General features: G+C 34.1%; 2 protein-coding genes across 2 annotated transcripts; one reads left to right on the forward strand and one right to left on the reverse strand.

Moving 5' to 3' along the window:
• Positions 1-4,035: 4,035 nt before the first annotated feature.
• LOC126830120 (probable protein phosphatase 2C T23F11.1) lies at positions 4,036-18,718 on the reverse strand. The gene is made up of 10 exons (XM_050560389.2): positions 18,452-18,718; positions 13,827-13,931; positions 12,967-13,050; positions 11,838-11,903; positions 9,209-9,274; positions 8,230-8,303; positions 6,688-6,829; positions 6,387-6,470; positions 5,251-5,396; positions 4,036-4,319 (listed from the first exon to the last, which is right to left on the reverse strand). The coding sequence occupies exons 2-10, from the start codon at positions 13,927-13,929 to the stop codon at positions 4,119-4,121; spliced, it is 966 nt and encodes a 321-aa protein (XP_050416346.1). The 5' UTR covers positions 13,930-13,931; positions 18,452-18,718; the 3' UTR covers positions 4,036-4,118.
• Positions 18,719-18,914: 196 nt separating this feature from the next.
• LOC126829772 (small integral membrane protein 20) lies at positions 18,915-25,626 on the forward strand. The gene is made up of 3 exons (XM_050559890.2): positions 18,915-19,126; positions 21,108-21,164; positions 22,826-25,626. Exons 1-3 carry the CDS (start codon positions 19,021-19,023, stop codon positions 22,876-22,878), a joined length of 216 nt encoding a protein of 71 aa, XP_050415847.1. The 5' UTR covers positions 18,915-19,020; the 3' UTR covers positions 22,879-25,626.
• Positions 25,627-26,434: the final 808 nt, after the last annotated feature.

Genomic DNA, 26,434 nt, shown 5'->3' on the forward strand with positions numbered 1-26,434 from the left:
GTTGTAGCAATCGTGTTGATCATATCGAAACGTATCGGCACGTACCAGATTGTGGGCTCAATAGAGACAACCCTATCGTAAAGCATCGCACCACAGTGGGAACCTAACATTAGTCACATCCTTGCGCGTGAGTTTGTGTGTCTATAACATACATTTTTCATTTAAATAGATTAATCAGAATTCAGGATGTTTACTGATTTTAGTTTTGTTTTGGCTTATTGTTGAACATGTATTTTTCAGTTATGAAGTGATAGCCTTTGTAGAGTAAATTATTGTGGGATCCTCGCTGGTTGCCGCCAATCAAAAGGCAACCACCACAATCCAGGATGAAAAACTATTGAAACTCGACTACAGAGAAATGTACATACACCAATCGATTGAATAAAAGCAATTAAATAATTAATTAATACAAAAAAACATAGACAAAATAATCAATTCTGGAAGAACGATCTTCAAAAAAAAACATCAAAAAAAGAAATTTTCAAGAATACTTGACAGAATCTTAATAAATTGTTGCCATTTAATAGCTTGATAAATTATAAAACAAAATACTAAAAGTGCATACATGTGAATATATCAAATTAATTTAATATTTATGAGGATTATTCATAGTTTTTACTTCAAGAAAATCACACAAACTAAATAACAGAATACATTAACAGAGTCAGATACATGTAATTAATCAATTAACTTGTTTGGGCTGAATATAAAATATTTTGGTTAAGTTTTGAAGGATACAATCCTTTCTAACAGATTCATCTTATTTTATATGGACTTTTTAAAAAAGCAAGTAAGAATGTGACATCATGGCAGCCATTTTGGAATTGGGACACCATATTAAAGATTGATGTCTGTCAATCCATTGTCCAAGAAACATGCCTACCAAGATTCATGTCAATCGTACCTGAACTGGCAAAGCCATATGCTTTTTCAAAAAACGTAGTTCCCTAGATCAACAAATGAAATGAAATGAAATGGGGTTTAACGTCCTACTGTTCTGCTCCGAACTGGGCTAATGAACCTAGATCAACAAGGTTCATAAGAGTCCTATTTATTATACACAAGGATTTGACCCTAATGTCAGTGGGAGCCACACCCATACCCAACATTTTACTGAAAACTGTATTGTAATGGTGTTTACTGACAAGTGTTCAAAACAAAATATCAGAAACAATTTGAAAGAAAGGTATCACACAAAATGTGGAGATATAATAAGTACTATTTCCTTTAAGAACAGCAGTTTTTCTTTTTAAAGTCCAAGAACAAACCAACCTAGTAAACACACTTACCTTATTTCACCATACATACAATATGTGCTGGATGTTTTTACTTAACGTCTTGTTATGGTTTGTGATTTCATGAATAAATATATTTTGAGAAGATATATTTTCCCTTGTCAATATCCCTTTGAAGTCATAAATAGATGTACATATATATATCATGCATGTTTATCAAAAAAAATATGATATTTTCCAATATACATATAGCCCTGTTCATTAATCCTTTTACTCCATTTGACTGGAATTAAAGGTCCAATAATGTCATCTTGACAAAACAAGGTCATTTAGGGACTAACATATGGTACAATTTTAAATAATTTGCTTGTGTATAGGGGTCTTTAGCAGTGGGAGGAAACGAGGAAACATAAGGACACACAGAAAACCAATGAGATTGGGTCGGTGGCCCTAATACATGTCACGTACAAGCATAGAATCAAAATCACATCATTTAACTCAACGACAGACCTAATGATCTAAAGTGCAAGCTTAAGATCACTCGATAACCCACCTCCCCATCCCCATATACTTTCACAACATACACATTAACATGTAGGCTTCGAAAAGGCATACCAGTCGAAATATGATTCAAATCAATCGATCATAATGTAACTCCTAAGTAATAATTGTTTAATAATTTAAAAAAGTACTATTGGTTGCTCTTCTCAAATACTTACAGTTTAAAAAATAACATTATTCACAAGACTTGATTGACTACATATTCATCAAGAACCAAAGAAATAAGATTTAAATTGTTTTGGCCGTAACTAAAACTTTTCAGTCCACATTTTTGTAAAATACAAACAAGGATCGTGCATCTGGCCTTCTGTTGGATTGTTTTATTAAAATTATTGCCAGCTTGTTTTCCCAAAAAAGATTATCTACTATATTCATTGTTAACTGGAAAAATTAAATCTTTATGCCAAATGGAATCTGTTAGTAGTCTCAACAACCAGGCCTCTAACTCAAATCTTTATGCCAAATGAAGAAATCCTTATGAACAGGGTTACTGAAGAGTGCGGATATTGCATAATGTAAGGTGGTATAACATACAACAGCATCCATGTTTCAAAAAAAATCTCAAAGTTTGTGAACATGTTGGATTGAAAATAAATATTTCTACGTTAGTAATCTGGACCTCCTCTTTTCATTTCAATTAATTATATCTTTAAATTAATTGAGAGTATGAAAAGAAATCACCACATCAATTGTGATATTTATAAAATTGGATCCAAAGAGAGAGACAGACGTGCTGTTTAACATGCATCGCTGTTGTAGAGATTAGATGTACTAAAATCATACAAAATGTCTAATAATAACTACAAGTCACATTTTCTCACCAAACCAAATTCGCTTTTCATTTATTTTGTATGTTGATCAAAGTGTTAAACAGGAGTAAATACTCAATGGTTCTGTATGTCATCATTTCGAAGGAGTTAATTTACTTTGACAATCGTCACTGATTTGTATAAAATAAATTTTCATTTTGAAGAGATGTTCTGAGTGATACACATGGCAGCTGCCTTTAAAATCCCAAATCGACGAGGACAGATTTGATAATGCAATTCAATTATGCTAAATTGCTAAGCGTCGTGAGGCAGCAGAAAACTTGGGGTACTTTTTATAAAATATATTGATTTTCATCATGAGACAATAACTTATTTGGCCAACGGCCAATAATGCACAGAATGTTGAGTTCCAATATGATGTTATCAGGGTAGTTATATATATCATACACATAATAGTGCCAAGTAAACGAGACGCAGCTGTACTATTTTATTTTCAAAGAAAAAATATGACAGCCTTCATATTCCACAAATGAGACATGACATTTATATCATAATAATAGAAATAACACCAAATAAATATTATTATATAACGGTTATATAAAAAATATTCTGGTTCTCAGACTTTTTCGTGTCGCATTTCGTGGTAAAGGGAAGTATCTCTTAAATGTACATTATAAATGAATGAAATGAAATGGGGTTTAACGTCCTACTGTTCTGCTCCGAACTGGGCTAATGAAGACGGGCATACAGTGTGCTATGAGGGAAATTTTGCCGGGACAGCAGCACAACGGCCTACTCTTATATCGAATTTGCTTAATTTTTTATAAATCTTTGGATTGCATATTTAAGTAGACGATAATCATAATCCTATGAACAACTAATGAGAAAGAAATGACTGAAATGATACCTCAAGGGGCAGACGGATAGAAGGAGTTGTATTAATTATAGAAATACAAAATCAGTGCTGAAATCTGCAAGACCGAGTTGACAATTTCTTGCTACTTATAACTTGTATAAACTTAGTTAAAACCTAGCGATGGAAATGAAATAAAATCTGGTTTAACCCAAATTAACTCTCTACTTTTCTGAACCAACTGGGCTAATGAAGACAGGATTTACTGACGGCAAAACAGCATTAAAAATTATTTAAGCAAATTTTTAGATGAATGTTTGAAAGAATAAGAAATTATTTAGTCACCACAATGATCCTTGGAGAAATAAAATAAAAAACTCCCGAATTATTGGCAGGACACATCTGAGAACCAGAATAGCTAGTAATTAGATATTTGTTTTAAAAAGAAGTTTTCATACAAAATAAACCCAAAACGAATTTGGTGAGAACTATGTATATAATAAGATATTTTTAAATAATAATAAAACTTTAAATCTGGATTTACGTTTTAAATCTTAATTATATATATATATATATATATATATATATATATATATATTTATTTTAATATATTACATCATGGCAAATTTTTTTTATAAAAACAAAGAAAAATACACAAAAATAACAACTTGGACTTGATTTAATGATTTTCAACTGACGCTATTTTAGATCCACTGTTTCACAGTATTCTCGTAAGTGTGGTGCAGAGCCCCCTACATTCTGTTGTGAACAACGTGTAACCAGATCGCTGTATTTACGGCCGTTAAGAAAACACACTAATACTACAGTCATATTATCACAACCCAACCCCCCCATCTGACAATCTGGAGCTAAACAACGCATCATTAATTCTTCGCATATCTAGAAAGAAAGAGAAAGGAATGGGTTTGTTAAAGTCTCACAGCCTTGGTATTAAAACTATTTTGTTTGAACACATCCAAAATCATTAAAGAGATTCCAATCTTCATGAAGACTTAGAAAAATTCTCTGTAATATATTTACATGTTGGTCTTTGCTGTGACTATACGCCCCCCCCCACCCTTCCCCCTCAAGGTTTGTGACAGTCAAGGTTCTTGAAACATGTTTTGGTACATTGACATTGTAATGATGGTAGATCATTAAAGCTTCTATTTTACTTAATGCTTAAAGGGCTAATCCCGATAATTTTTTGGAGATTAAAACTGTTTAATTTTGTTTTAAAATCCCTTAAGTCCTCTTCCTAAGGGCCGAGCAACTAACTCAATATTTGTGATAAGTTTTCAAATAACTGAAACCCGTCAGTCTTCATCTGTTAATGGAGACCAGTGTCCCAAGCTGTATTATGCGGTGTCTGGATAAAACCAGACATTTTTTGTATAAAAATAATGTGTAGGTGACATTTGCCATTCGTTTTCAAGTACAGCATTTGGTTCATTCACCGTATAGACCTCTAAAGGAACGGCAATCGATTATCAGGTCTCCCAGTGAAAAAATTGACCCAAAATCTTAAAAGGGTTACGTGTCCGGATAAGCAGTTTTGACGGTCACGTCCAAACGACTCAAAATTTTGAGCTGAAATTTTGAGATAAGGTCAATACACCATTCCTCTATATTTTGGCGTTTAAATTTCATACATACTCAGACTTTTATTTTTGAGACTCTGTTCAAATAAGGGACAGTCCCTTTAAACATTAACAGCCCAAACTTGTCTCAAATTTAAATATCACAATAAAAAAAACCTTTTGTGTATCACTGCTCCATTCATTACAAAGAGGGAGGGAGGATAGAACAAAAACAACTTTAAAATACTCACTACATCCGGTTCCATGCCCTGAGCAATTCTAGCTCGAACAAAGTCTACAACTTCTTGATTTGTTAAAACATCCCAAATACCATCACAAGCTATTACCACAAACTCATAATCTTCTGTTACATTCTTCTCTACCACATCTGGATACGCTAAAAATATAATACATTTTACTCATTAGATCTCCCAAAACTAGAGTTAGATCTCCCCAAATTAGAGTTAGATCTTCAAATACTAGAGTTAAATCTCCCAAAACTAGAGTTAGATCTCCCAAAACTAGAGTTAGATCTTCCAAAACTGGAGTTAGATCTCCCAAAACTAGACCTCCCAAAACTGGAGTTAGATCTCCCAAAACTAGAGTTAGATCTCCCAAAACTAGAGTTAGATCTCCCAAAACTAGATTTCCCAAAACTAGAGTTAGATCTCCCAAAACTAGATCTCCCAAAACTAGAGTTAGATCTCCCAAAACTAGAGTTAGATCTCCCAAAACTAGATCTTCCAAAACTAGAGTTAGATCTCCCAAAACTAGAGTTAGATCTCCAAATACTAGAGTTAGATCTTTCAAAACTATATTTACATCTTCCAAAAATAAATCTCCCAAAACTAGAGTTAGATCTCCCAAAACTAAATCTCCCAAAACTAGAGTTAGATCCTTCAAAACTAGAGTTAGATCTCCCAAAACTAGAGTTAGATCTTTCAAAACTATATTTACATCTTCCAAAACTAGAGTTAGATCACAGATTTACATTGTTATCTGTCTTCAAACAAGTTGAAATGGGCTCTATCCACCCTTCATCGGTTTGGATTTTGCTTCCGGACATCTCTCATCAGCAGATTTTCATGTATCTAGTTGCATTTTGTTTATTCTGAGTCAAACATCTGTTACATATTTTCTAAATAAAAACACTTAAAGATATTTTTCCAACATGCCGCAACGATATAAATATCTTGAGCTACAATCAATCATGAAAAAGTCATTCTTGTCTTAACTAGCTGATTTTTCTTGTGAGCTATGACCCATTATCATTGAATATGAAATCTATAAATTAGCCAGCAGCCATCCCAGATTTCTCTCCGTAATCATTGAGTTTTGGATTTAGATTTAATGATTCAAATAATTTTCCAGAATAAGTATTACTTACCTGTGACTATCTGTTCTTCAGCTCGTTTTTGAGCGTTTTTCTTAAAAACAAAATCACCTAATGCTCTAGATAAAGCTAAATTACCTGCAAAAATAAAAACATTATAAAAATTAAAAAATAAAATCACCTAATGTTCTAGATAAAGCTAAATTACCTGCAAAAATACAAACATTATAGAAATTAAAAACAAAATCACCTAATCACAATTTTTGTTTAGTGCTTTGTAAGTAAAAAGAATATTATTTCAAGTTGCATTTTAAGACAAAAATTATGGATTTTCAGAAACAGGCTACAAACTTACCATTAACTCTGTTAAATTCTACCCAGCCACCAGCTGATATTATACGCCTAGATTCCCCTTCATTACTAGGTTTATGATCAAAAGATAACTGTTCTACACGTCCACCAACACTAGCTACAGCACGTGAATCACCTACATTACCCTGCAATACAAACATTGCCCTGTATTAAAACACAATATCCACACAAATAATATTGTATTAAAACTCAATATCCACACAAATATTGTATTAAAACTCAATATCCAGATAAATATTATATTAAAACTCAATATCCACACAAAAATTATCTACAGCTTATTGTTACAACAGGACATGGAGCAATTTCTAATTGATCTCGATGTCTTTAAACTGAACCATCCATTAACCCAATCAACTCGTTCATTTTATGATTGTTTACTTTATATTGACCCAATCAACTCTATTTATAGTGCTCTAAAAACTTAGGTGGTGTTTGGATCTTCTCAAATAACCATCTATAAATACTACTTTGGGCCAACACCAGGATTGCCATACGCAAGGAAAACTCTAATGGAATGCTTACAACTTTTAAACTTTGAAGTCTTGAACTTTTAGTTAATTTTTAACAACATGGAACTTATTGGACGAACCCTTTTAATATGTAAATAATCTACGGGTCCAGCTATGTGGTTTTTACTGTGAGCACTTCGCTTTTCCACATAAAGCCAGCGGATTCTTTTTCCCCATGGGTTTTTTATTCAATCCGCCCTGACGACGCCAAACATCAGTCAGTTGGACCTCCTGTTTTAACTTTATTATGACAAAGGGAGGAGATGACCCGCCCTCTCTTCTCATGACAGCAAATTTATAAGTGTGCTTTAAGAAACTTTGGAATCCGAGGACCCCCTTTTTTTTTATTTTGTGTTTTTACCAATTTTCAAGTGTAAATAATTTAATTAAATCAACCTGTCCATAATATCATATTCATTGTATTGGACGTTAAATCTGTAATAAACAACAACAACAACACCAGGATTGAACCCTACTGGTTACTGAGCATGCACCTTGCTTACTTAGCCACAGTGCCTCCTTCAAATAGAGAACAATTTTTGTCGTTCTGTATTATAAATACTACTCTCTCTGGACCAACACAAGGATCGAACCAGAAAGCTCCTGTTTAGTGAGCATGCGCCTTACACACTGTGCCAACACCAGGATCGAACCAGGAAGCTCCTGTTTAGTGAGCATGCGCCTTACACACTGTGCCAACACCAGGATTGAACCAGGAAGCTCCTGTTTAGTGAGCATGTGCCTTACACACTGTGCCAACACCAGGATCGAACCAGTAAGCTCCTGTTTAGTGAGCATGCGCCCTACACACTGTGCCAACACCAGGATCGAACCAGGAAGCTCCTGTTTAGTGAGCATGCGCCTTACACACTGTGCCAACACCAGGATCGAACCAGGAAGCTCCTGTTTAGTGAGCATGCGCCTTACACACTCTGAGCCTGCTTTGCTCCTTCAAATAGAGAACAACTCTTTTGTTAGGTATTACACAAATGAGGTCTATATAAGTAACTTACACAATATAATTTTCTATTTTTAAGTAAAACTATAACGGCTGTTGTACCCGCTAATTCATCTTTCATTGCATCATCTGAATCAAACAAAAAACAAAAATTATACAAATTCTGTCATTAAACACAAACATAGTTCAATAAGATTAGGCTAACAATAGACACGCTAAATATAAACAATTTTATTTCAATAATTCCCCTGTGTGTAGGGGTCTTAAGCCGTGCGAGGAAACCACAGGACCTGGAGAAAACCCACAGAGTTGAGCAGACGACCTTACTCCTTGTCGCGTACAAGATCACGATCGCAACCACACCACTTGTCTCAATGGCAGATCTTATGACCTAAAGAGCACATGTTAGAAAAGAAAAAATTTTAATGTCAGTTAAACTGATTATAATGAAGGTCAATATTTTGAAGTCCTTGGCATGACTTTGTATCAAGACAGTAATAGCTAGAACAAGGGAAATAACTCTTGTAATATGACAAAGGCCTAAAGAAGGAAGTTTTAATGCATTGTCAACATAATCTTTCTGTAATTCTTCAACCTAAATATAGTAATGGTTATAGTTGTTGAGCAAGTAGTTTGTGTTTTGTCAAGGCACTAAAATCGACACTTTCCTGGAAGTTCTCAGATTTGGACCCAATGTGAATATTTATTATCAAAAATGCTGTGTCATAAACTGTAATTGGGGAGAAGTATAACAGGTATGAAAATAAATATTGTGTGGATAATCGGGGCTGTTGTTAAAATTGTCATAGAGTTAGTAAAGTTACATGTACCTCAATTAACCAAACACTGTGTGGATGCAAATCTCTAGCGAGAATAAGCTTCAATCTACTGAGAATCTATCAAATGTCATGTTGTGACATGCTATAACTTGGGGAATTAACAGGTCCCAAAATTAGCTCTTGTCATCATGGTAAATTAAAAATTGAAACACAGCTGTATGTACCTGTATAAGACAGGTATCAAGATATTTTTACCTTTTAGCATATCTTCATCAACTGTTAGAAATCCCTGTTTAATGGCTTCACTAATATTACCTTGTGCTAAAATATACAACATTTCAATAAAATGAAATGGAACATGCTTTAACCAGTCCTTCATGTTTATAAAGTTGTGCGGGAGCCATAAAAAACTCCTGATACCTTGAATATAATATGCAGTTTAAAAGTAAACAAAAACTGAAAGTAGTTTATTAATCTCAATATTTAGGAGAGCGATTTAGCTAATTTGCAGGAGTCTTTAATGACTCCTTCGAAGGAAAGCCGACGTGCGTCGAGAGGAGCAGGAGCAAAAGCTCCCCTTAAACGTGAAGGGCTGCTTTAACATCCTATTTGTCAGCTCCTACATGTATAGGGCTATTAAGGACAGAAATAGAGAAAGAGAGAAATGGGGTTTAAGGTCCACTCGACACAAACCCGGTCATTTCGGGACCAACACATGGTACAGTTTTATTTCAATAATTCACTTGCACGTAGGGGTCTTTAGCAGTGGAAGGAAACCAGGGGACCCGGAGAAAACCCACGAGGTTGGACAGGTGACCCTACTCCTTGTCACATACAACCGGGGAATCGAAACTACGCCAGTTGATTCAATGACAGACCTTATGATACAGCGCGCACGTGCTAACCATTCGGCAATCCAACCTCCAGGACAGAAATACACCATGCATTCAGGGCTTGCCACAAGCAAATTGGCGGCGAGTAGATGAATATAGACTTGCGCGAGTGAGGCGAGTACATGTATTTACTCACGCAGAATGATGTGCGTGAGTAGCCATTTAAATTTCATGTGCCTAATGGCAATGCTCTTGTCACTTCGGTGGAAGCGGACGTTGAATAAAGCTATTTCACACACAATGACAATGCATACTCTTTTATTTCCTTGGCAAAAAAAAATATCTGTAAATCGTCTTCCCATGACAAGAACGTTGCAAGAGAAACTGGGCTTCCCTTTGCCATCGTTGGCGTGCTGAGGGGATTCGGGTAAAGCTTAGAAAGGTAAAAGAACAGGCAAAACAATTTCAATCCCATCAATTTGCAGAAAAGATGCGGGATCGAAAGAATTGCTATTAATAGAAACGACAACATCCGCTCAATGTTTGATTATCCAGACACGGCAAAGGACATCCGCTTAAAAACCGCCTGGCAGTACGCGTCTCAAAGTATTTTTAGTAACAACAGTTGGCACTGGAAAGACACGCCGCGTGCGCAATAGTGCATCGATATGAAGGCATACAAATTGTTTACGGCTTTTTATATTACGATATTCAATTATTTCTGATTAAATTATTTTTTATATTTGCGCGAGTACTTAATCACTCAATAAATTTAGTTTTACGCGAGCGTAGCGTGCGCGCGAGTAATTACTCGCGTCTCGTGGCAAGCCCTGATGCATTGCAATACAAGGTAAATTATTCCTGTACAGCAGCACACCAGTCTACTCTTACTTCGAATTCCAACAGTCAAGGATGCTTTTACATGTACGCCAATGTGTACACAGGACCATCCAAACAACTAGACATGTGTTGCCAGGCAACAAAACATGGGCATGCCAGAAGCTACATGTTGTTTAAACTCATAAAAATTTCAGATCATAAATTAAGCCTCTAAGGTGTAAACGTTTTGTGTGGGGAAAAAAAAAAAAAAAAAAAAAAGCAGGAAGAATAACTTTGGACGTTATCAAAAATCACTGAAAATCAACAGGATCCTTCCTATCAATGAGCTACATGTACACACAACCCATAATAATGGGTGTATAAATTCTTCAAAGTCTTCGTCAATCAGTTACGACAGATTACTTCCTGTGATATAATAAGCATTTATAAAATCTTAAATGACAATATTGGCGTCAGTCATTATCACATATGTGATAGAACTGGTTAAACACATTTCAAATATAATTTTAACACAGAGATCATTGTTACAATAGATGCGTAAGTGATGAAAGCAAAAGGAAAACATGAGTTATCCTTCTATATAACTCACTGAAGTGACGAGTGATAACAGATACACAGGCGAATTTCTGCCAACTAATAATTCCTTCGAAGTAAAAAAAGTTGTTATGTGAGACTGTGAGAGGATATCTAACAATTCAAAAAGTCATTAAATGTCATTAGATAAGAGAAAACTAGAAATAGTTTGTGCATTCCCTTGTTTTTATTCATTCTATATTTAATAAAAACATGGTAATGCACAGACTTTTTCTATCTTTCTTGTTTTCTCTTATCTAGTGACAGTCAATTATTTGTTTGAATTGTCAGATATCCTCCCACAGTCACATATAACAACTTTTGGTCTTTGAAGAAATTATTAGTGAACAGAAATGCACCTGTGTATCTGTTATCATCCGTCACTTCAGTCAGTTATATAGAAGGATAACTCAGGTTTTCCTTTTTGCTTTCATCACTTACGCATGTATTGTAGCAATGATCTTTGTGTTAAAATAATATTTGAAATGTGTTTAACCAGTTCTATCACATATTGACTGACACCCATAATGTCCTTTAACAATAACATACGAATTGAACTGCATATAAAAAATCTCTAATATAATAATGAGGACAACAGTATGTGTGTCGAAAATTCAAGAGTGTAACTGATAACCTACCATATTGTGTGTGTAATACTATTTTCTTGTGTAGATTATTACCAGCATACTGGGCTATTTTACCACCTTCAAATATAAAATGTTTAAACATTAATTCTAGTGAAAGTGAATGGATACATGTATCATCTACAATAACCTTTGAATGAATCTTTGTTACAGAGCTTAAAATGGCTGTTGTTGGCAGTGTTGATTTACAGAGACAGGAGACATTTTTATCAGGTCATTAATGACCTCATACACTGGACACATTGTATGAATACAATTAGCCTACTGTTCATTACTGGGTGGCGTTTCAAATAGGCTTCACTCGTCTTTATCAAATGAAATGAAATGGGGTTTAACGTCCAACTGTTCTGCTCCGACTGGGCTAATGAAGATGGGCATATGCCATACAGTGTGCTACGAGGGAAAATCTGCCTTGGCAGAGGCACTATGGCCTACTCTTATATCGAATTCCAACTGCCAAGGGATCTTTTGTGTTCACGACATTGTGTACACGGGACCTTGTCTTTATCAAGCAATACACACATACATGTAAAACAATACATCCTTCTCAAATGTACCATTAAGTAACTTTTAAATTTTAAGAAACACAGCCTTTCATAAATCCTGGACGTGTGTATTAAAGGAGCTAAATCTTTAATCTTTCGCATCTAGAAATGGACACAAATGGGTCGCACCACATATAATAATGTACATGTAATATGAATGTATATAAACTGATTTACATTCAACCGTTTCTGTTCTTAATCTAATTTCTAATCAACTATGTTCGGCATCTGGTTATTCCAGTCTACATCGTTACAATTCTCCCCTGGAATATGTTTAGCCTCATTCATGGAATCGCGTTATTACAAAGGGCGCTCAAAAGCATTCTAGACTTGAACGCGATTTGTGTGCCAATTTTAAAATGTTCACTGTGTCTTAAATATTGGATATCAGGAGCCAAACTTTTCACAGTAAGGTAACAACATTAGTGTAGATTTAAATTGACCAATAAGTTGTATTTGCAATGTCGAAGACTGTGGATAATATTGGGTTAAAGACTTAGCTACTTTAATAATAACAATATTGGATATGACTCAAAATAGAAATCAGGAAAGAGAAATAATTCCAATTGAGTTCTTACCTCCATGCCCATCAAAAACACCAAAAAAACAGGATTCTTTATCCCCCGGTAATGATAAAAGATGTATGTGGGCATCTTCCATATCTAATGATCGTAAAAGATAAATAATTTGTTTTCACACAAAATCTTGTGTTAAATCATAATTCATACATGTATTCATACACCCACATATATGTATTCATACACCCACATATATGTATTCATACATCCACATACATGTACGAATAGGAAATTAAATAGAGTAAAAAAACTGATAACTGTAGCCTACTTAATGCAAAGAAAGCAGAAATCAAAAATAAATAAAATATGACTTTTATTAACAAAAGTATGAGTATGAATTAAAGTCCACTCTTGTCTAAGCTCATCATTCTTCAGATTTTAAAGTTACATTAGTGTTTTAGAGACTTTCTCCAGTTTCTACATAAATAATTTTCAATTTGACATGATACCTGAGTCCTATATTTACATGTACATGTACATGAGGCCACCATGGTGTTCAAATTAGATTGTACATGTACATGTATGCACAATTTTAGACGGATCAGTTAATACATCTAAATACATGTACATGTAATGGTCATTTCTAGTTCGGCAGCGCTTGGATTATTAATAAAATTAATAATGTCAGTCTAGGGTTTATTTTCTTTTAGAAAGTTATAATGCATTTTCGAAGGGATTGAAGTTATGGAGAGGGGTCTTACATAGGCTAAGTCTGTTCCCCAAGCCCATTCATTATCTGGAATAAAAATATTGTTTTTAAAAAAAATTGAACGAATTTATTGTTGTACAATTTAAGTGATATGCCCCAGAGTGTTTGTGGATATCATCGGTCTTGATACAGCTTTTTTTAACAAGGATACTTATTCGCCATCCCTGCATACAAGATGATCCAACTTTTACAAAATTATTTTCACATTTTGACGTCTCCTTTGTCGTAACCGGCTCAGATAATGTTTGTCCCATACCTAAAAAACAAAACATAAGATGTGATATACCACATTTATAAACATTGTGCTGTGTTTATACCATTAACTAGAAATGTTTTTCTCAGCTTTTATTGTTCAATTCCATTCCAATCTGAATAAAATACAGGTCTATATTTCGTTTTTTTATACGTTCGATGGCCTACACTACATGAAGATCTGACAAGTTATAGTGGGAGTTCACGTCAGGGGTCAAACGAGCGGCTTTTGACCCTATATAGCGTTGACGTTTCTAGTGGTTTACCCACAGTTCCATGCATAAAAAGGCCAAGAACTCGTCATAACTCGTTTCATTGGCTAGTTCCTCACATCAAGTAAAACGCCTGTTATATAACAACTCTTCCAGATCCTGGTGTAGTAAAGACAAGTAAAACGAAATTTTGAACTATAAAAACGAAATAGGATCTGTGTTTTAATCAGATTAATTTCATTCATTTCAGGACAATATTTTAAATGTCCAAGCAGGTATAAAATTATACAATAATTATGATTAATAAAAGCAAAATGCAAGGTCTCCATTTTAGTCATTTTAATTAAGTATAATTGGAATATACCACACTCTGATAAGTTATAACTCTGGTCCAGGGCTGTCGGTAATTTTTCACAGTTGATTAGCAGTAGTGTTAATCAAAAAGTCTAATTTTGCCAAATTTGATTAGCAAATTTAAAAATAGATTAGCAAATTTAAAAATTAATTAGCAAATTTAAAAATTAATTAGCAAATTTAAAAATTGATTAGCAGTTCTTCAGTTTCAACATACAACAACTAAATAACAAGATATTACTTTAATTCATAACAAATGATGAAATTTCATTCTTAGATGTTTTAGCACTGCTACGTACATGTAGCTGTGACAGTTTGTGAATGTGATGTAGACTTTTAGTTAGGTCTTATGTCTGAAGCCAATTCTTGGCAGTGGCTTTCGAAGCCTCACTCATTTTAATTGTCATTTCTTCGTCAGTAAACAATTTCGTCTGCTTGTTATTGTGTGTTACTATTTTTGTTAAGTCGGACACACAAGGAAATTAACGAATAAACTTGATTAACTAGACACAAACAATATAAACAATAATATTTTACGGGAATTCTTACTTTGATTTCCCATTTTACAATACGTTTACATGTATTTATTTTTTATATGGTATTTACAATACGTGGGGAATACACTGGATTTATTTTTTTTCAAATTGAATACCGATATAATTACTTGAAATTGACCTGTCTCGCAACATGAGTGGTAGTTCTTGATTCCCTTTTTCCAGTTTAATAGTCCCTATTCTTAGAGTTATGTCCCTGTATTATATAGTATAATGAATTGTGTCTAGGTAGTTTGAGATGAAAATGTCAGACGGAGAATTCAGTTTTGTTTATAAAATTTGATTTGACATTTTATACATGTTGAAAGTGTTGAGAAAGCCTTCTAGTCTTCAAAATGTGGATAAATTTTCATGTCAATATCCAAAATGACAAGCATATTAATAATTCACAGACTGTAAATCAAAAAAGTTAGATTTTAATTTTTGATTAGCAACAGACAAAATATGTATCGCAAATTGCGCTGTGATACTGGTTGTCGGCAGCCCTGCTCTGGTCAGTTGATTCTGTTGGTATTACAGCATTATTTATAAGTTAACATTGGTAAATTATTAAAGATCCATTATGTAAAAGCTAAATCTGTCTATTGCAGGTCTTTCTTTTGGCCTCAAATGTTATATAAATTATTAATTAGACATTTATTCACAGACAAGCCCATAATCAACTCTCTAAAACATTGGATGGTTGTGATTTTGAACTGATTGCAACACGATCGCTGTTTAAAGATGCATTATGTAAGATTTAAATAAAGAGCTGGCCATTCTTGCTATAATAATAATAGTTCAAAAATAGATAATGAAAATTAATATATTGAAATTTTAATTCAAATTACTTTTTTTCTGAACAAAGTTATGAGTGTTTGAAGATACAACATAGATTTTTCATTATCGTAGCAACGGTACTTGACAACTGAGACTTAGCCTAAATTGCCCATTTTATCGTTAAATCTTAAAATCTCGCAGATGTTTCAATCCATTTTAATCATGGCCATCTGAAATTCTAAAGAAATGATTATATTATAGGTTTGTCATGTTAATAAATGTCTAAATAATAATATACATGTATATAACATTTAAAGCCAAACGAAAGATCTGCAATAAGCAGATTTAACTCTTACATAATGCATCTTTAATAATGAATTTCAGAGAGAGAAACAGAGAGAAATGGAGTTACTGTCCACTCAACACAAATTAGGTCATTTCGGGACTAACACATTGTTCAATTTTATTTCAATAATTCACTTGCGCGTAGGGGTCTTTAGCAGTGGGAGGAAACCGGAGGACCCGGAGAAAACCCACGAGGTTGGACAGGCGACCCTACTCCTTGTCACGTACAACCGGGGAATCGAAACCCCGCCAGTTGACTCAATGACAGACCGTTTGATACAGCGCAGCATGCACTAATGAATTTCAAAATGGATAAGACTTTGTTTATCATTGTAACAATGGCAGCAATGAAAATCATTCATAATTTCGCTCAGAGTGAAGTAATTTCACTAACAAAATTTTCAATATATTCCTTTTTTATTATATATTTTTAAACTATTATAGAGAGAACTGTCACCTCTTTCTCTACATGTAAATCTTACATAATGCATCTCTAGGTTGTAAAAAAAGCGAGAGCTAAATTTGTCTATTGCCGTGCTTTTTTTCTGGTTTTAAAAGTTGTATATAAATTATTATTTAGACAATTATTTAAATAACATGCCCATTATAAAATCAACTCTCTAGATCATCAGATGGCTTGGATGTTGAGTGGAATAGACAATGCTGATAAAGACCAGACAACCAGACATGCAATTATACATAACATTCTACGGCTCATATGTATATTTGGGTTAAAAATATAAATACAAATTTAATTGCATCGGCTGGCATACATGTACATGTATGTACCTGTACATTGATTGACATACATTTATCGGTAAATTTCCTAGACTACATGTATATATAGTAATTTTATGTTCATGAATATTGTCGCTAGAAATACAATGTACATATGTCGTACATGTATGACAAACTGATCAAACTACTAAATAAAATAAAAATGTTTGTGAGCTAAAACTGTTAATCATCTAATTACATCATAGCAACTTGAATCTATTTTAAGAGTATTATAACAAACAGATAATTAAAGTATTAATAGTATCAGCTCTAGATCTCCTTCACACCTGACTGAATTCTATCATATCCATTTAGAGGTAAAGGTAAATTATAGTAACAGAGAGAGAGAGAGAGATACAATTTTATTTCAATAATTTGATAGTGGGTAGGGTGTTTAACAGTGGAGGAAAGCCTGTGAAACCAATGACTTTAAGCAGGCGACCCTACTCCTGAGTCCTTGTCACATATTCAAAATTTCATTTAAATTACATTATTCGGAGCGAAGTTACATGTATCAATAGTTTTGACAAGATGTGTGCATTGATCGGTACCACTATACTGTTCATTTCAGTCTTAGACTCGCTTCTCCATTTTTAAATCAAACCAATAAATGACCAAACCGTTCTAATCTACTTAAAATTAAAGCCATCCGATGGCATCACGAGTTGATTTTGGTCTTGTCATGTAAAATGGTTAGACGACTCAACCACTGAACAGCCCTCACAGTATAACAGTAGGCCTAGGTAGTTTCCTTTCACTACAATGTCGAGTGTTCAAAAGATGTTGATGACAAATGAGAAACGTTTTATTTAGGTAAAACTGAAGCCCTTGCATTTCATGTTTTAAACACATTTAGTTCACTAATGTGTGTAACTTGTCAGATATGAGACAATAATACCCAGCCTCCAGTACATGTACATATATGTCAATAAAAAATTCACGAAACTGCAGATCAGGCAGTGTTTTTATATTTGTGTTCAAGAATCGTTCGTTATTGCGTGTTTATCTACCTTAATCCTTCCCACTATCAAAATTTCATATTTTGTTTGGCCTTTATTATGTCTCAACTAGCCAATTCGATAGCATCTGAGACACTTCTTCGGCTTTTGACTATTAACTTGAAACAAACCAGGATGCCTCCCTCAGTGCAGTTACAACATGTAACATAAGACTAAGAAGAGCTTCCTGCTAGCTGGTATCATAACATTCTTGGCATTTAGGAAATTAAATAAATAACAATGTCAGGCACCATTTTAAAGAAACATTTGTTCGGTTTCAGCCAGAATGATTCACATCAATTAGCTATTGCCAGAAAGAACCAATTAGTTTCTTTTCACTACAGTTTCCAGTGTTCAATCAATTGCTCCAATCAGTGTTCTATAATGATAGGTTATGTTCATGTTGGTTATATTGACTGGTCAAAAACTTGGCAAACATTCTGTTCAATTTTGATCGAAGTAAATCTTGACAGCATGATTTCCCATTAAGTAAAATAATGTAGTTTTAGATTATAGTGCAATTACCTGCGTATGCCGCATATAAAAAGTGATATTAATTAAACAAAATAGTAAAACTTTTATGTTGATTCTCGGCTGCTACACTGCTTCATTCATTTGAACCCTTTCACAACCAAAACAAAATTAAATTTCCACAGAGAAGAAATAGATCCTATGGAAATTCGTTTCTTCTAGTTAATTCAAACCTTTTGGAGAAAATCATTAACTCCGAAAAGTGTAAAATTAATATGGATATACAAATATTGATGATAATTCCTTCCAAAATGACTTAACCTTTGATATAACGTATTAATTTAAACTGCTTCCTTAGTTCAATGACCTTTCACCTTTCTGCGGAACTGTTGTAATTTTATAATCTTTAAAAAGGAAATAACCAATCTGTCACTGAATAGACATTGCTTATGCATTCTATGGTCATTTTTGAATGAAAATTCTTTTCGGTCAACAAAACTATATCATATTAAATTTACTGCATTCTTACAGCAACAGATTTTATTATACTTCCGGTCTCCTTCCAAAGTTCTATTTTTATCTTTGAAAAGCGTTTTTTTTTTTAATTCTGCTTGACCTAGAAAATGTTGAGTGGGCGACCATACCTTGCAGTGGGAGGTTTACTAGGTGGCATTGGAATTGCAGTATACTTTGCAATCATACAGCCTTATATGAACCCTGGGATGTGGCGTCAGTTTTGTTTTTTTGTCTTCACTTGACTTGTATTTTACTTTTTGGTCAAAAGAGAGTTGTCTCCCTTCAATCGTAAAAGATAGAGAGAGATGGGGTTTAACGTCCACAACAAGGTCATTTCGGGACTGACATATGGTTCAGTTTTAGTTAAATAATTCGCTTTTGCGTAGGGGTCTTTAGCAGTGGGATTTAATCGGAGGACCCGGAGAAAACCCACAAGGTTCGACTGGCGACCCTACAGTCCTTGTCAGGTACAACCCAGGAATCAAAACCATGCCAGTTGATTCAATGACAGACATGATACAGTAGCGCGCATATGCTAACCATTCGGCCATCCAGCCCACCATCGTATTAAAGCACACTATTGTTAACTCTTACACATAATATAGCCTGCAATCATGCATATATTTGAATATTTACAAGCGTCTCCTTTACAAACTGTCGAGCCTTTCTAATAATGTCCATGGCCCCCCTCTTTAACCCATGTGTACTAATTGACTGCTTCTACCGCCCGAATTAGGTATTATAAAGAGTGAAGCAATTTTAATACTGGGTGTTAATCAGTCCTTCATGTTTATAAAATTGTGCGGGAGCCATAAAAAGCTCCTGATACCTTGAATATATGCAGTTTAAAAGTAAACAAAAACTGAAAGTAGTTTATTAATCTCAATATTTAGGAGAGCGATTTAGCTAATTTGCAGGAGTCTTTAATGACTCCTTCGAAGGAAAGCGGACGTGCGTCGAGAGGAGCAGGAGCAAAAGCTCCCCTTAAACGTGAAGGACTGCTTTAATATAGTATACAGTTCATCTCACCCCCGGGACATGGGGTTGGATGGCCGAATGGTTAGCACATGCGGGCATTAACATAAGGTCTGTCATTGATTCAACTGGTGTGGTTTTGATTCCCCAGTTGTATGTGACAAGGAGTGGGGTTGCCTGTCCAACCTCATGGGTTTTCTCCGGGTCCTCCAGTTTCCTCCCACTGCTAAAGACCCCTACACCCAAGCGAAATACTGAAATAAAATTTAACCATGTGTTAATCCGGAAATGATCTAGTTTGTGTTGAGTGGAGTTAAACCCTCTCTCTCTCTCTCTCTCTCTCTCTCTCTATATATATATATATATATATATATATATACCCCTGGTATCACAGGAACATGTGTGACCTTTATACCTTAGAGTTCAGTGATTTAGGCATTTTATGGAGTGCTGTAATTTCAACAAATTTCAAAACCGAGCTAATAAACTTAAATGTAAAAAGAACGTCACTTTCTCAAATTGTGAAAACTGCCACGTATCTGACCATCTCAAATTCAGAGAAATAGCAACACAACAAATTTCAGATCAATATAGACCTACATGTAGTGTACTGTAGATTTTGGGCAAAACCCTGTCATATAGTAGGCCTATCTATCTATATTAGTATTACAGGAAGAAATTCTGATATTGATAATGGTCTAGATGGCCATCTGTTTATACAATAATGGTTATGCAAGGATGTGTTGACAGCAGCAGAAATCTTTCTGAAATTCAACTTGAGTAACTTTTCACACATCTGAATAGGAATGATTCGAGAACGGTTCCACAAGAGACAATTTATTGTCCTTCTACTCAGCAGAACCATTATCAATCTACTTGATCAATACTATAGTTTCTCCATTTTCTTGTAAACCATCTTTGTTCATTTTGAGTAAAGCTTGTACCATTAAAGGCCCGGGTCTGTACAGTACAGTGGACGCTTATGGCTGGCCCCCAGAGCCATTCACTTGGATTGATATTTGTTTATTTCTTGCAATGTCTATGTACGCTATTCTATCTTGTCTGCAGGTTTATCTTGTAGATTTTGTTTTGTGTGTAGTGATGTTCTCCTGAACTTACTATTAGGTTGAAATCTTTGTTTAGAATGTTAATTATTTCCATCTATTGGTAATAGTCTATTTCTCCAAAATTATCCATCGATTTGAATTGTGTTTTGCAGAGGAAAAGCAGAAAATAGGAAGAGCAGGAATTGATAGAGAAAAAATACAACCTGGAGGTAGGTTTAAATGATATTAGATTATTTTGATACTGTAATTAAAAATTTCAAATGTATTGTATTTGTATGAACCAGCTGCCACTGGACTCGGTCGACTTAGGGACATACTTTCTGTTCATGCATTTTTACCAGTTTATGTTTAGTAAAACATACAATGATGACTATTGAATGTAACCAATTTCTGGTAATTAATTCTAGAGTTACTTATTAAATTGTCTCAAATAGTTGATGAGACACATAAACCTGCAGAATTTTATAGATTTCCAATAATAACTATCACAGTTTTTGCCCTGCTTGATCACTTTGGAAGACTTTTTGGCAAGGAAAAAGCATCTAGTCATTATAATGGCAATGGGACAGAAAACCAAGGTCCAGTCATGTACTCATTGGCAGTTGGAATTCAAGGAATAGTAAGCTACAACACAAAATTCATGTGGTGTGATGTTTAAAGCATCATTCTCAGTACTTCTCACACGTGTTCAAACTCCTCATCTGTCATGTTAGTGAAGCACCCATGTAAATGCATTTTAATATTGATAAGCATACTATTTACATTGGGATACTTTCAAAAACTTTGCGTAACTTAAACAAACGATTACGTCTTGAGGAAAGTTTTATAACGTTGCTAGCAATAACTAGCCCCGGTTGACACGATGAACAAACCTAATCATTTTTTCAAATACTTCTTAATCTATACCAAGATGGACGCCACCTCCCGATGTAGTCTCTGTGACACCTCTTTTACCAGACGACACAATCTCTACAAACATCTTAAAAATATCCATCATCAAGATAGTAAAAATGAGAAAGCAGAGTATCTTCAAGCATAATTATTGAAGAAGAAGAATAAAACGGATGAGTCTAAGAAAAAGACTTGCTCCAAGAAGAAGATAGTAACTGATCTACCCCCCAGCTGCATTCCGACACCTCCATCTACTTAGGGCCCGCCTTCGACCAACACTTTCAACTATTAACTTAGATCAACTGAACCAGTTTTCTACACCAGAGTTCGATTTACTTAATCAAGATCTAGAAACAGTCACCCCCGCAGTGATTGAAGAAATAACAGAACCATCACCTATCCTGGAAGAAGGAGACCCATATGAAGAAATATGGAAAGAATTAATCAAAGAATTTAACTTATAATCATTTTTTATCTATTTAATCCTAGTCCAGGGATTAAAAAATCTGTTTTAATCTTAACTTTCAAAATCCCAGTATAGGGATTATTTTTTACATTAAAATTTTTTTATAATCCAGGGATTATTTAATCCTATTTAACATTTAAGGCGCATGCGTCAAAATTTGTATATATAACATCTATCTGATTATTTTTATTATTATTGTTAAAACACCAGCTGATGAAGGGCTAATAGCCCAAAACGCGTTCTGGATTAGATTTTTTATTTCCAATACAGTTTTGTCTCGTTTGTTGCTGGGGATACTACTTTATGATTTAAATGCATTTGTTTTAAGTGACTGTGAACCAATTTTACATTTATTAGAAATTGGGTATAAATCGATTTACATTTATTAGAAATTGAGTATAAATCGATTTTTAACAAAATAAACATTATGTAACATTAAATGTGTGTGGCACTGAATTGAATTTTATAATAATGAATAAAAATATGTTGATAAAAAAAATTTGTATTTTACAGGTATGAAGGTTTGGACAGATCCATTTGATAGAACAAAAGACCAAGGGAAATAACTTATGGCGGGTACAGATCTAAACTTATAGATAATAAAATTATTGTTGGATTTGATTTTGGAAATGTGAAATAGTGAAACGAACATTTGTGATATGAAATAATGAATTCAGATTCAAAGTGCTAGTTATATAATGTATTGGATTTGTGAACATCATGATTTCATGTTTTCGTAACGATAAGGGGGATAATTATGTTAAAACTGTACTGGAATATTTTTAATAGAAATTATTAAAATGGCATCATGAGACACTATGGTATAATATGACTTCCAGTACCAACTGTAGTAAGGTGTTATTGTAGACTTCTGAATTATCATAAATTAATCACAAAAGTGAACAGTTTACATGATCAAAACAGGCCTAGAATAACTCTTTTATAGCATGCGTAACAGGCCTAGAATAACTATTTTGTAGCATGAGTAACATGCTTACAATGACTATTTTGTAGCATGCGTAACAGGCCTACAATAACTCTTTGTAGCAAGAGTAACAGGTCTATAATAACTCTTTGTAGCATGATTGACAGGCAAAGAATAACTCTTTTGGGATAGGGATCTGACATAAGCATTTTGCCTGTTCCCCAATTTCCCATTCATTTATAGTAAATCAAATATGTCTTTAAAAAAACCCTCTTTGTAGCATGAGTAACAGGCAAAGAATAACTCTTTGTAGCACGAGTAATAGGCCAATAATAACTCTTTGTGGCACCAGTAACGGTTGAGTATGAAAGAGAATATACATGTATTTTATTTTTTAAAAATGAGTAAAATAATATTAGTGCTGTAAGGGTGTGTGTGGATAGGTATACTTTATCTTTATTAATTTTTTTCAATGAGATTTATTAATTAAACTGGGAATACCCAGGTCACATTTCTATGGAATACAATTACTGTTTATTATTGAGCGACGTCCCATTCTCATCATATTTTATATTGTTTTATTGTTGATAAAGACTAAATAATGCTAGTCGAAACGTTGTTCAGTAATAATCGTATTCCATAAATTTGTGACCTGTGTATTCCATCTTTATTAAAGATGACCACTGTTCTTGATTTAGGGTATATACCTGTCAGGACATGGGACAAGAAGTTTATTAATGTCTCCAAATTGAATAAGATAATGTGGAGAAATAATCTATTTACTAGATCTGAAAGTTTCAGCTTAAAATACTGGGCCATTTGGAAACGAATACTGTGACAGTGTATACGAGTCAAAATCTGGTATCTCTTTTAGAGCTCTCACTTCCAGTTTTTCATAAAGTAATCTGATAAATGTGATCTGATCAATTTAAAACCAACAATATCCTGCAGAACATAACAGTTGACAGTTTGAATTGGAAGTAGAGCAAGTGGAATGTCCGTCATATTACACTGTATGGGTATGTCTGTCTTAATTAGCCTGGATGTTGCTGAAATATAGGATGTTAAACCCCATTTCATTTTATTTTTAAAGGATCAAATTCATTTGTTTTTGTCTGCGATATCACCCTAGGTGGAAGTGAAGGTAAAGCCCTAGGAATGAACGAATAAGGTTTGGTTTTGGTAAGATGTATTGCCTGTATACTTTAAAAAATCAAAATAATACTTTTACGAAACAATCCAGAGGGGTTATATTTAAAAAGAGAGAAAATAGGTCATAGTTTTTCAAATTATCTTGTTCTTATTTGATGGATTATCTTTATACCAATTCAAGAAAATCTTTATCAACATAAAATATCCTGATTATTTGGTATTTTCACAACACTGATAAAATGAAGATTTGTGTGTTATAAAGATTAATTGACTACCCCATTTCTTCTATGTAGCAATTTGCGCTAAAAAATGGGAGCCACAATAGCTCAGTGAGTAAGGCGATGATGTACTAACCGGGAGGTCCGGGATTCAATCCTGGTGTTAGCCGGAAAAGTTCTCTGGAATTTTCTAGCATGGTTTCCCCTTGTCAGTGGTGCAGGGCGTTGACGAAGACCGATTTCCTGTCTACACATTGACAGTTAAAATTCAATTGCTGTTCATGGCAAAGTTTCCTTAGCAGCACACTGTGTGGTGTATGCCCATCTTCATTAGCCCAGTTGGTGCAGAAAAATAGAACGTTAAACCCAATCTCATTGATACAAACATGTACTAAAATGCCTCAAAAATAACCCTAGAAACCGGCATTTTTGCTGGTATTCATCTTTCAAATCCATTATTTGAAAAAAATATGCACAAATGGTCCATATCCACGTAAAGATGCATTATGTAAGATTTAGATAAAGAGCTGGTCATTCTTGCTATAATAGTTTAAATATAGATAACAGATAATGAAAAATGAATATATTGAAAATTCAAATTATATTATTCTAAGCGAGGTTATGGGTGTTGAAAGATGTAGCACAAATTGGTTATTATCGTAGAAACGTTATTGGACAACAGAGATTTAGTCTTGTTTGTCCATTTTATCGTTAAATTTTTAAATCACACAGGCTTCCTAATCCATTTAAATCTCTGCCATCCGATGATCTAGAGAGTCAATTATGGGTCTATCAGGTTAAAAATGTCTAAATATAGTTTATATAACATTTGAAGCCAAAATAAAAACATGCAATAGGCAGATTTAGCTCTTACATAATGCATCATTAACCTATATGAATAATGATAAATGTATATAATGTACAGTCTTTAATCATGTGATATAACTTACTGTATGTATCATTTTAACTTGAATATGCATTTGACAAGGGTGAAAAATGAAATTAAAAATAGTATTTTATTTTGTATTTATTTCTTTGTATATGAAAAGAGATGGTGTTGATATTTCACCATCCTGGACAAAAAGAAGCAATGAGGAACCGGGGTGCAGAAATGGAATTCAGAACGCACAATCATTATACTCATTTTCTTCTTTAAAACGTCAGTAAAATATTAAAAATAGCATTCTACAGTTTATTTTCGTCTCTAACTCAAAGACAGTGGCTCTGCTAACTTATAAGCTTAGATGTTATGAAATGGGCTTTTTGTTCTCAGACTACAACCACCTTTAAGATATCTGGAAAATTAACTTTGACTTTATTTGTCGTGGTATTTGGTATTTTTTTGTTAAAGAGATCGACGCCATCCTCGCCAATTTTCTGCTGGTCGGCTTTTGTGCGTCAAACTTCTTTTCAGCGCAATATAGGCAACAGTTTTTATCGGATTTTTCTGGAACTTTCAGGACACTTGTATTATGAGAAGACGAGCCCCCCCCCCCTCCCCTGTTGCCGAAAATTGGTGTTGTGATCGATGGCCTCTACTGCATGAAAATCCGGTTGTTGTGGAAGGTCGCGTCAGAGGCCATAAGAGCGTCTTTTGACCCCATGACGCCAGACATTTGATTAATCAATCAGTGTTGATGTTTCTAGTGGGTTACCCATAGTTCCGTGCACGTCACGCCAAAACCTCACCGTAACAGACTGTTTCATTGGCTAATCCCTCATATCATTCAGAACGCGGGTTATATAACAACACTTCCAGATCCTAGTGTAGCGAAGTCAAGTAAAACGAAATTTTGAACTATTAAAAACGTAACGAAATAGGATCTG

This window comes from Patella vulgata, chromosome 8 (genome assembly GCF_932274485.2).
Source record: "Patella vulgata chromosome 8, xgPatVulg1.2, whole genome shotgun sequence".
Taxonomy (NCBI): Eukaryota; Metazoa; Mollusca; class Gastropoda; family Patellidae; genus Patella; species Patella vulgata.

Coding starts and splice junctions, on each gene's coding strand:
- LOC126830120 (XM_050560389.2), bottom strand. CDS start 13,929: ATGGGACAAACATTATCTGAGCCGGTTACGACAAAGGAGACGTCAAAA. Junction 6,471..6,687: donor AGAATTTAACAGAGTTAATG/GTAAGTTTGTAG, acceptor TTATTTTTGCAG/GTAATTTAGCTTTATCTAGA. Junction 4,320..5,250: donor AGGGCATGGAACCGGATGTA/GTGAGTATTTTA, acceptor CTTTCTTTCTAG/ATATGCGAAGAATTAATGAT.
- LOC126829772 (XM_050559890.2), top strand. CDS start 19,021: ATGTTGAGTGGGCGACCATACCTTGCAGTGGGAGGTTTACTAGGTGGC. Junction 19,127..21,107: donor TATGAACCCTGGGATGTGGC/GTCAGTTTTGTT, acceptor TGTGTTTTGCAG/AGGAAAAGCAGAAAATAGGA. Junction 21,165..22,825: donor AGAAAAAATACAACCTGGAG/GTAGGTTTAAAT, acceptor TGTATTTTACAG/GTATGAAGGTTTGGACAGAT.